The sequence below is a fragment of the Gavialis gangeticus genome, unplaced genomic scaffold (assembly GCF_001723915.1).
Source record: "Gavialis gangeticus isolate Ggan-Ray unplaced genomic scaffold, GavGan_comp1, whole genome shotgun sequence".
Classification (NCBI taxonomy): domain Eukaryota; kingdom Metazoa; phylum Chordata; order Crocodylia; family Gavialidae; genus Gavialis; species Gavialis gangeticus.
Window position 1 is genome coordinate 125,938,002 of NW_017729024.1, and position 12,177 is coordinate 125,950,178.

Below are 12,177 nucleotides of genomic sequence, written 5' to 3' on the forward strand. Positions count from 1 at the left end.
TATATGCTTTTAATTACTTAGTTATAATTATTATTAAATACATACTTGTTCTTTTGGGGGGGGGGGGGGGGGGGGGGCGTTAAATTTTAAACTGAAGACCATTGGACTTATCTTCCCAATTGTGGCTTATCCCTTTGCTATTTTTTTATCTTGAACTTTTAAAATGATAGAACTTACAAAGCAGGTACTTTGAAACCATTTCTTTGTGTATATGTGAAATGCAAAGAAGAACTCAGAAGTATCTGAATACTCAAAAATTCATGCTGTTACTTTTACAAGCTGCTATTATTTGTTGCCCTTCCACAAAACAATTTAGCCAAAATTAAAACTACCTCCACTGTTGCCCCTAATTGGAACTGAGACCTTTTTCAGGTTTAGATTCAATAAGTCTTTCCTTCCTAGCTATCTCTGTCTCATAATTAATGCATTCTTTTATTTATACCTGATCTCTCCCTCCTTGTGTTGAACTTTTTGAGAGGGGATATTAATAATTTTAACCTCAGATAAGACCTGCAGGGTAGGAGTACCCGTGTGACCTTAATTAACCTTTCTGAGGCCTCTCTCCTCGTATAATGCTATTCTGAGACTTCTGCTTTTCTGTTTCCTTAACCTAAAACATGTATCTCAATAGGACCTAAATGTGAGAAATAATGTTGCCATGTATTGACAACTGTCGATCCTCTGGTGCACACGTAAGAGGTCTAGTCAGATACCTGATTAATCCATTTGTGGCTGACAGTCGCAATTTGAGAATGACACAGCATGTTATAAGTTTCACAGATGCATATGTTGTCTGAGTTGGAGTCCAAGATTACAACACGCTGCTTTCTTCTTTCTCGCCTTGCTTCTGTCCTTTGGATCAAAGCTGCTTCATGTTGAACTTGCACCCAGTGCCAGATGTTCCCTTCAGCCTGGGATTCTCCTCACTCCTTCCAGCTTTCTTCAGAACAATAAAAAGGCCTTATCTGTTGACAGTACTGAAAGTGTTCATCAGATCGATGAAGGCTATGTACAGTGGTATTTGTTTTTCTCTAGTTCTCTTGCAGTTGCTTGACTAAAAATACCACATCAATGATGGAGTGTCCTAAAGGAAAACCTCTTCGACTTTCAGGATAGATTCTTTCACCTAGAGATTGCCACTAGGGGAACATGATGCGAGTGACAATTTTTCCAACAGTGTTCAACCTTTGTAGTTGTCAATGCTTTTATCCCCTTTGTTTTTGTATAATTGTACAAACTACGCATCTTTGAAATCTATTTTCAAGAAAGGTCCTTGACATCAAAAATAGATTGAGCCTCTGAAACATGAGTAGGTGCCCTGAGATATAAGTTCCTGAACCTCTTCCCAATGTACAATAGTGAGGCTGTCTTGTGGGCTATCTCCTCAAAGCAGAATAATGACCCTCCCCCTCAGCAAGTTTCTTTTTCAATGCATCTTGATTTTAATATATGCTTGGCATGTATTCAGAATCCATCCTAATACTCCCACATATACTGAAATTCAATACCCCATGTGCATGTGCAATTTATTTCTTCCCGAGCATACTAAAACTATTTACTCTATCTCTGCAACTGATTCCCTCAGTGCGGAAGATTCACTTATTGTAAAAGGCCCCGTCTCCTTTGTGATGAATTTGCCTTATGTGAAAGAGACAAGGAGGCTTAATGATTACAGAAGAGGAGAACAATAAAACATTTTCTGCTGTATTCTTGCCCTAGTAACAAAGGGTAAAGCTGAGGATGTGGACGCACATACATTTGGAGCAGTTTCAGAAGGGGAACATTTGAAAACAGCAACAGCTTTTACTTTCTAACTGGATATAGTGGCTGAGAATACAAAGGTAACAACAACACTCTGACTTCACTGCTTCATCCGGTGTTAAAGTTGGAGCAGTTTAACTATATTTTCCCTTTTTGAAAAGGCTCCAAATGTATTTTGTCCACACTCTAAAGTATTATGGATGTTACTGTTTCAGTAACTGGATACTTACTTTCCTGTGATAAAGGTGTAAGTGCCCTTCAATCCCTGGCCATCATGTGAATGGCCCAAAATTGTCACTTGGCTAAGCCAGCATACTTAACTCTATGAGGTCCAAATTGATTGTGGGAAGGGGAGTGGAGTATGGTGCATATAAATGCTTTGCACAAGCTTGAAGCTGGCTGAAGACCTTGCTAAATATTTTCTATATAAAATTAATTACTTTCTTGTGAAGCATTGCATATTCCTTTGTCACTCTGAGACATACCTAGATTCCTTGCCAGATAGACATGAAAATCTCAGCATAAAGATTTCTCTGATAGTCACAAGTGAAAACTGGTTTAATGCTTGATACTAGCAGAGAATTGGTTAAAGTTGTTCAATTCTTAATTTGTGTAAAAAAGACTGCTTGCAAAATTTATACACACTAGAACTGGATTAGAGAAGGCCATGGCAGCCCTTTTATCAGACATTTTGTTCATATTGTAAGTATGCAGTAGAGAGTTTGTTTTATATGTACAGCCTTATGTCAGATTTCCTTTGTGATCTGTTGACTTCAGTTGCATCACTGGCCCTTTTAATGCAATGTTCCCATTTATCTTGTATTGTGCAATACATACTACCTGTTGTCTGTCCACTTAAGTGTCATACTGACGTGTTCTCAGGCTGCTGATTTGTTGTTTAATGCTTTAATTGTAGTGTATTCTGACTTTAAATGTTTTTTCCTCTATAGAGTGAAAGAATAGACTTCACTGTGAAATTGGTGTTTGTCACCTGCTATGAAAATGACAGATGTAGCCAACCATTTTAAAACTCAGCTGATAAGATTCTTGAAAATTAAGTCAATAAACTGTATGTATTCTAGGTGTTTCACGTGGTCCCAGCCCTGTCAGCCTTGGAAACCAGGACACCTTGCCTGTTGCAGTAGCCCTTACTGAATCTGTTAACGCCTACTTTAAAGGAGCAGATCCCACAAAGTTAGTTAACTGTTGTGGATGTAATGAGTTATATTAAGAAAGCAAATTGATTATTTTTATTTTTTCCCCTCTTTCTTTTGGGAGGTGGTGGGGTGGTGGTAAACTTTTGAAAATAGGGTATATTTGTAGAAATGTACAAGTCATTGCCTGGGTACAGTTCAAGTAGGTTCTGTATGTAAATTCTCCCAAACAGCTCTAAGCACCTCATTCTCTGTGGTGGCAAGCATAACTGTCCAGTAAGACTTCTTTCTGTATGCTTAATCCATCAAAACCTCATTCAATTTTAAAATCGTGTTCCAAGAGGTAAAAGGAAGTAATGCATGAAGTCGTGGTGTCTCCTTACCCTCATTTTAAATTAATTTGTATTTTAGCCTTTTTAATTTAAAATTCAGAAATGTGATCTAAGAAAAAAATACAAAAACGTTGCTGTTCTCTCCTTTTTTGTTCTAGATGTATTGTGAAGATCACTGGTGATATGACTGTGTCGTTCCCAAGTGGGATTATTAAAGTATTCACTAGCAACCCATCTCCAGCTGTACTCTGCTTCAGGGTAAAAAACACAAGCAAACTAGAGCATATTCAACCAAATGCACAACTTGTATACAGGTTTTGTATTTTTTTTTTTTACCTAATAGTAATTGTGATGATAAAATGTGAAATGTTGCATTGCTTTTTAAAATTCTTTATTGCCCTGTTCATCTATTTCAGGGGTAAGAAATTATTTGGACCCAAGGGCTCCACAGGCTGTTTTGGTGAGCTGTCATGGGCCAGATCAGCACCCTTTCTCCCCCACCCTCCCAGTGCATGTGCGTGCAGAACAGTGCATCAAAACTCCCTATGTGGGGTGGGGCCCCAGACAACAGCATTCAGGAGGAGGGCAGGCAGGCAAAGCTGGGATTCTAGGGCAAGGTCAGAGCCATGGTCTGCTGGCTTCACACCCCGTGATGGGCATGGGTTCTGTAGCCAGGGTTGTGCACGGAGTGGACCTCAGCTCTGCCCTGCATTATCACTGCCCCACAATCCTGGCTCCAGCCCGGAATGCAGCTCCCTGCCTGCCCATGCACCCTGCCCACATAGTTGCCTGGAGCTGCATATGGGGCCAGGCCAGGATATTGGAGCCATGGCAGTGTGGGGCTGGGGCAGAGCTGGAAGCAACTGCTGGGTCTTGCCGGGGGCCCACAGCGTCCACAAGGAGGAGAGGAGGCCTGTGAGCAATATGGAGGAGGCTCGGGAGGCCGACGTGGGCAGGCAGGGGCAGGGGACAGCCACATTTCACCACTGAGCCTGCCAAGTGGGGGAAGACTTAACCTCCCTCCCCCTTCCCCTTGCCCATGCCCTCCCTCAGCCTGCAGGTCGGGGAGGGAGGAGCTGGGCCCTGAGGCTACCAGGCACTGGGAAGCAGTGGCCAGGGCTAGGGGAAGCAGGAAATGCTGAGGCAGTCCCGTCCTGTGTCAGCCCGCATCTCACCCCGGGATGTTGATGCAGGATGCCTGCTGGCTCAGTGTGGAGTGCAGTGGCATGGAGCGGAACAGTGTGGGGACAATGGCAGAGGCAGTAGTCACAATGAGGGCACTGCATCCGAGGCCAGCCCCAGATGCAGCTCCCTGCCCAGCTGTGCGCCTTGCCCATTTGGCTCCTAGCCAGCCTCCATGGAAACCAGCCCCTACAGTGCCCTCACTGAGGTACTCATGACTGCCATGTCCCTCATGCCACTCGGCTCCACACTGCTATGCCCCATACCAAACTGGTATGCCCCTGACCTCACTGTCAGCAGTGTAGAGATTATACTCAGTGGAAATTGTATATTGGGAATATAATAACTAAAATGCAAAGGCTGGCTTAAAAATATGGTTGTATGAACTTTTGGATGTTTCTTTACACAGATTTTATAGTTTAATGTTTTTATAAAGACTTTGAAAAATTAAAAGTAGTATTTTCTATATGCATTGTATGAACAGCATACCTGGTTATAAATGCCATCAATAACATTTAAAAGTAAAAAAACAAAAAAAAAAACAAAAAACAGTTTTGCTCTTTTAGAGCATATTGCAGGAGCTCTCTGTTTTACACAACTTTTGTGGACAAGAAAGAGTTTGGTTGGGAGGTGGCAAGTTGAGGTTGCTGGTTTAGTTTGCTTGTTTAAGTTACAACAAAGGCACCTATACTAATATAGGTCCATTTTTGTATATTTTATTGTCCGTCACTAACTCTTCTAGCATGTCTGAGATTTCGCATCAGAAGTATTACTATTGAATTCATTTTTGCATTCTGTGTACCAGATACTACCACTTGGGTATCACAAGTGTACGTATAGGTGTTGCAGATGAGTTCTGCACCTTGGTATGGTGGTGACAAACATTTGCCTTACCCTAAGAGCTTTGTGAGGCATCCAACCTCCCCCATTGTGCTGTTCCTTTTTAAGACTATAGTATGGTTCTCACAGCTTGGCTGGACAGTTTGTGTTGGGGCCAGAGGAAAGCTAAGTCAAGACTTTTTTCTCAGAAGGTCTTCCCAGAAGGCACAACTTTGCTTCCCTGAGTGTAGGTGCTGTGGTTGAGGACATGTTTTATATAGGCCAGGGAAGGGAATGAAGGTTTTTAGTGCCTCCCCACACTATGCAGTAGCAGAAAATACAGGCTACAACACAGTTATTTGTGATTTTACAGACTATAGCTTTGTTGTTCTTGAAGCTATGAAAGGCACTTGCTAGTGCCAAGTCCAGTAAAACTTTTGAAAGTTAAAATAAACTGGTCTTGAAGAAAATATTCCTGAGAAGGAAAACCATTTCTTTTGTGCTCCAGTAATTCAAAACTTGAAGCATTTGTGCACATACCTATCTTACATACACGTTCCAGGGCAGAAGTTGTGTTTCAATGGAATTATGTTTGAGAGTATACATGTTTAAAAGCAAAAACATTTACAGTGCTGTTATTATCTGAAAAAAAAAGTTTTATAAACCCAGAAAGTTTAGAGTAGAAAGTTACACCTTAAAGGCTGCATTTAAAAGAAATCCAAGTATATTGAGATATGAAAAAACAGTTACAGCTTCCCAATGACCTTGACTCAGCCATGTAGCAATCCTATGTTGTAACAAAAGGTTTGTGATTAAGGCATTTTTGTGTTCATAAGTAAATTATTTTAGCATGGCCCTTTTCTCCTCATGGTGTCGCTGTAGAGCAAGCTGTTTTATATTAAAAACAAATTCCATTGAAAGCAGAGTCCCAGCTGCAGCCTTAAATATGATGGTGCTGGCCCTCAACTATAATCCAGAAGAGAGAACTTTCATCGACTACTACAAATATTTAGTTTGCCTACATATTTCGGAAGTGCAAATATGTTTTATTTTGGAATATTAGCACTTATTCTTGTTTTCAGAAGCCTGTTCAAAATAAAGAAAAGGGTCCACTTTTAAATGAAGACATGCAAAGTAAGAAAATTTAATTTTGTATTTCTGATTCCTGCCTTCATTTTTACATGTAGTGATCAATCACAAAGCGACTCCAGTACAAAAGACTTTTGGATGAACATGCAAGCTATAACTCTCTACCTCAGGAAGTTATCAGAGCAGAATCCATCTGCTTCCTATTATAATGTGGATGTTTTAAAATATCAGGTACATATTTTTATTTTTTGGAGGATTTTTAGAAGAACTTTTGTTGATTTCAATTTTACAAACTGCCTGAGCTAGTTTTACTTGCTCATGTAAAGATAGATCATCATGGTCTTTCTGAATGCATCAGAATGTATGCTTACTGTAGGGGTTGACCTGCTGAATGTGGGCCCGTCATATTTTCTCCCTCTTGTTTGGCGTAAGGACTTTGGTTTGCTTCTGCTTACTCCAAACTTGATACTTGCACAGGGTTCCATCATTGTCCCCTTTCCCCTCTGTGGGCCTTCACAACGAGGCCTTACAGAGAGCTTGATTGTATTTCTTTTGGTCTGAAACAAGGTAATATCACATCTGATCAATTCCAAAACGTTAAGAATTGTTCTTAGCATCAGTAGGCAAACCCTTATGGATTCTAGTAAAAATGGGAAAAATCAAAGTCTGTCAGTGACACTTTAAAGTTTAAATCTGTAACACCACAGAAGCTCAGTATACATAAACTACTTTCACAGTGGCCAAAACCAGTGTAATTTAAACCTGGATGGATGTAGGTATCATACTTAGCTGATTTAGGTTAAATCAGTTTATTGAACTTCTGTTCCAGATCCCCTCCAGATTCAAGTCAGCTTGCAGTGCCCCAACATCCCAGGATGCTTTGGACCTCCCCTGCAAATCCCACCTCATGGGGTTGGTGGGCTAGCCTTGACCCAAGCTCTCCAGTCCAGACAAGCATGGAGGCATGCTCTAGAGCACCCCCTCCACCCCAGCTTCTGGCCTAGGCCACTGCAAGCATGTGGCTGCACTTCTGGAATCAAAAGCGAATGTCTGTTCATTTGCTTATTGGTTCAATCTATACAGTTCAGACTAACCAGTGAAGATTGAATTGATTCAGCCTTGGGCTTTTTGATGTCTGCACTTAGCCATGGTGTGATTACTGTATCATTAATGCCATAAATAGTAGCAGTGATGCACATTCAGCTGATCTATGGTGCCTTAAAGTGGCAAGCCAGCCACAAAGATACTCCACAAAATGTGTGGATCATTTTTGTTGCTCATTTATATAATGCAGTAAACTGAATGTGTATCATTTCCCCCATCCTAATGCTGATAATCAGCTGATTATTGGCTTCAGATGGGTCAGCATTAGGACTAGGACAGCTCTGGTTCTAATACCAAAACTGGGTTCTCCCCAGTAGGAATCTGGCAACCCCCACAGCCAGCAACCTTTTCTGCCACCTGTGGGGACTGCAGGGCAAGGCATTTTAAAAAGTTGGGGTGTAGGGAGATGGGCTGCAAGTATGGGTTTTAGATATTCCAGGGCTCTGGCTCCTGAAGGTTGTTGGCACTGAATTTATAACCCAGATATCGTGCTCTCCATTCAATAACAGGCAAATTTTATTGATACACAGTGATAGCAAATGAGAATAATGCCGGCAAGATGGGCAAAATAAGCCCCCTCTCTAATTCTATATTTACCAGTCCTAGGGCTGTCGCAGAGTACATCTGGCCAGTATGCAGACTTCACCCTGTGGTTCTTTCTTGAATGTCAGAAGCCTGGAGGTCAAGGGCTGAGGCCCACCCCCACCCCCATGAGATAGATGTGTGCCCTCTGTCCATGGTGGTCTCAGGGTCCCCCTTCAGGGGCCCGTTGCTGCTCTGAAATTCCTCCTATTCTTTCTCCCCTCTGATGACTCCTCATTCATGGGTACCATTGATTGTTTTTCCTGTGGTTGTCATGCTGCCCGTGTTCTGTTCTGTCAGCATATTCTTTTGATTCCCAAACCCATCACAAGCATACATCTTTATTTGGTTATTTACTGGTGTCTTAATTTGGTCTATCCACCAAAACTGGAAATCCCAAAGGCTCTGCAGCTAGTCACTGTGACCTGGCCACCGCAGCGGAGTCCCATATCCCTGTTATGGAACAGTGTGGTACATCTTCAGTTTCCCAGCCTGTGTCTGCTGGCTTCAGACAGTGGGCCTTGAAGGAAACTTTGTCACAAACAGGCTTTTAGAAACCAGTAAACCCTTGTCATTCCCTTAGACCATTATTCTAATGCATATCTACTTTACCTACAAGCCAGTTTCCAAAAGCAAATGTCTAAATAACATTTTCTAGCCATCAGGGATTCTCTTGAACCAGACTGGGGCTGCCCAGGACCAATCAGTTGATTGTCATTCCCAGCCCTAGATGTCAAACTGTACCTGGAGCTGTTCCAGAGCTGCCAAGGGCTGGGCTCACAACCAGCTGATTGTCAGTCCCTCATGCATCCTTGCAGGCACTCAGCTTTCAATTTGCTGGTGCAGGTGAGCTTGGGATCACAATCTTGGGCTCCCTCAATACTGAAAATTAAAAAAGATACAATTGGGATTTGATCCCTGATCCCAAAATAGCACCTGCTGCCATGTACATCCCTTTTCACCATTAAATGAACATGTTAGGGGCTTAAGGAATGAAGGGGTCCAGAGAGCTGCTCATGAGTGTAGGGAACTCAGCTAAACAAGCAGTAACATGCAACCCTCTAGTGACTGGAAAATATTGCTTCTAAACTTATGCTGAATACCTGTGCTGTGATTGCTAATTATCCTTTGCTATCTGCTGCTTAGTTGGTTAGCTCAGGATGTCACATGGCTTGTAAGGGTAAAATAGGACATCTCCAGGCACCTTCCTTCAAATATACAATGCAAAAGACGACATTAAACTGACCCCAGTATTTTGTCCTGGAAAAGACAAAGAGAGAAGGAGATTTGGGCACTGTGAGAAGTAACTATTGAAAACAAACAAATAAAAGACTGAGCTAACATTAGCAAAAGACAACCAGAGAAATTATAAAATAAAAGCCTCTGAAGCCTTGCTTCAGTCATGTTTCCAAATAACCCAACAGTGCTGCCTTTAGGTATAAAGCAATATATATCAGTTTAGTGCAATTAAGTGAGGCTTTCTGAATTCACTGGTGGGGGGTGGGTAATAAAAGGCCTTAATGATTATTAATTTTCACTTCTCAAATATAATCTTTATAACCTTGTTGTTGCTACCACGGTTCCATAGTTCTGTCAGCAAGTAAAGAATCTTTTATTGTTATAAATGTTTTACTTTCTTAAAGGTATCTTCAAATGGCATCCAGTCCACTCCCTTGAATCTTGCTACCTACTGGAAATGCAATGTAAACACTACTGATGTTAGAGTGGATTATAAATATAACCCAGAGTCTATGACTGTGCCCAGTACGCTATCTAATGTACAGGTTGTGGTACCAGTTGACGGAGGAGTAACAAACATGCAGTCACTTCCGTATGCAAAATGGTAAATGTGTTGCATTTTTATTGTATCTTTTCTGACTGTTTCAGATCACTGGAATTAAATTTGTTCTTTTGATAGGAATTTTTCATTAACTTTACTCTTGGTAACCTGAGGAACACATTCTCTAAGCTAATGGCTATTTCATGTTGCAGAAAACTACTTTAACCACCAAGCTGTTATCTACATTTAGCTGATGTGGGCTTTTAAAGCTTGAAGTGAAGTCTAAAGTCTGTTTTAGAAGAACACTTCTATCATTCCTCCTGCACTACCTTTTCTTCCTCTCACTTCTCTCTCAAAAGCCAGTCACCTGTGCAGAAATAATTTTATGAAAAGCCAGATTACTTCTCCAGTAACGAGTTCTTTAAATTCATTATCTCTACAGGGTCCGTTCCCCAATTTTTTCTGTTTTTATACATTTTTCCAGACACACTTCCCTGCATTAGTAGGTGCATCATGAGCAGGTTTAGGGAGGTGATATTTCCCCTCTGTGTGGCATTGCAGCTGGAGTACTGCATCCAGTTTTGGGCGCTGCACTTCAAGAGGGATGTGGATAACCTGGAAAGGGTTCAGAGGAGGGCTACTCATGTGGTTGAGGGCCTGGAGGTAAGATCCTATGAAGACAGACTGAGGGACCTGAATCTCTTCAGCCTTCACAAGAGAAGGCTGAGAGGTGAACTTGTGGCTGTCTACAAACTCATCGGGGGCCAGCAGGGAACAGGGAATACTTTGTTTACCAGGGCGCCCCTCGGGGTTACTAGAAATAATGGACATAAACTCAAGAAGAATAGATTTAGATTGGACATCAGGAAAAAACATTTTCAGTGAGGGTGCTTTCCCTTACCTTGAAGGTGTTCAAAAGGGGATTAGACAAGCCCCTGGCTGGGGTTACTTGACCCCAGAGCTCTTTCCTGCCTAGAGCAGGGGGTTGGACTCGATGATCTAATAGGTCCCTTCTAACCGTAGAAATCTATGACAATTGAATTTAGGGCAGGAAAAAGAGCATTTGACTTTTTCCAACCTGTGTCTAGATACTAGTCTACTATTCTACATGCGTCTTCCACGTAGGACATACCTCAAAAACTGTTATTGGTAAGTAACATGGATTTCTCTTACAGGAATGCAGAGCAGATGAAAGCTTACTGGAAAATATCTAGTATCTCAGAAAAATCAGAAAATGGAGGTAAGTGTGAGAATTGTGTTGGTAATTCTTATAGAAAAAATATTTAAACATTCATACCATTGTCTCTTCTATTTTGCTTCTTCCTCACCTGTGCCTATGTCATTTTCCACGCCACCTAAGAATCCCAAAGCTTCAAGAAGTGTATATGTGCATCTGAACGCATGTCTGTCTGTGATCATAAACTGCTCAAGATAGAGCCACTGCATTTTAAGTCTTATAAAGCGTAAGTCAGCACTTAACAATAATACAAAAGGAATGAAATTATTCACAGTCTTCATTTTCTTAGTGACTATGGAAAAGTAAACTGACCCATAATATAAAAACTAAGATATGCAAGTACAGGCAGTCCTCAGACTTACGACACAAATGGGTCTTGAAAACCGTGTCTTAAGTCAAAATGTTGTTAATTGGGAACCAGTTTTTGCATAGGAACAGTGTTACAGGTGGGGGATTGGTTCCTTTATGACAGTCAATACTGTGTGCAGCTGGTAAGTGGAAGGGGAGTGGGAAGGGACATGGGGGGGGTAGATCAACACCCCCTGTGGAGAGGGAGGGACTGGAGTCAGGCAGGCACGGGGAGGGGGTCAGCTCCCGCCACTGCGTGCTCCTCGACTGGCAGTTCCAGGAGGGCATGGGAGGTGTGTGCCCCGGATCTGCACAGGGTGGGGTGGGTGGTGTTGGGACTGCTCCAGGCGGGCAGCAGTGGCTATGGCAAATTTTCAGGTGGCTGCAGCCCCCCCATAGCCCCCACTTTGCCCCCCCCCCGATCTGGGGGCACATGCCCTCCATGCCTTCAAAACTGCGGCTCATCCAGAAGACATGGGGAGGGGGGGCAGCTTCCACTACTGGGTACCACTTGTCCAGAGGCAGCAGAGCGGCTCTGCGCAGTGCCTGTCCCACCCTGGCTGGGCGAGTGGTGGGAAGGCATGGAGGGTGTGTGCCTCCAGATCAGGGTGGACAGCAGAGCAGGGGCTATGGAGGTGCCACAGCCACCTGAAAATTCACCATAGCCCCCCACCCAGAGCACAGCCCAGTGCAGTCCCAGCCGTGCCCCACCCTGCGCAGATGCAGGGCCACACATCCCCCCACGCCCTTCTGGACCAGTAGTGGGAGCAGTGGCGGGAAATACTGGGC

General features: G+C 42.6%; 1 protein-coding gene across 2 annotated transcripts in view; it reads left to right on the top strand.

The window, feature by feature from the left end:
• FCHO2 (FCH domain only 2) overlaps positions 1–12,177 on the top strand; it is a 153,489-nt gene that overhangs the window by 136,635 nt on the left and 4,677 nt on the right. For both annotated transcript variants that reach the window (XM_019517669.1, XM_019517670.1), the window contains 5 exons: positions 2,844–2,955; positions 3,406–3,561; positions 6,436–6,568; positions 9,667–9,866; positions 10,979–11,043. In XM_019517669.1, coding sequence (XP_019373214.1) covers positions 2,844–2,955; positions 3,406–3,561; positions 6,436–6,568; positions 9,667–9,866; positions 10,979–11,043 — 666 coding nt within the window. The remainder of the gene's footprint in view (positions 1–2,843; positions 2,956–3,405; positions 3,562–6,435; positions 6,569–9,666; positions 9,867–10,978; positions 11,044–12,177) is intronic.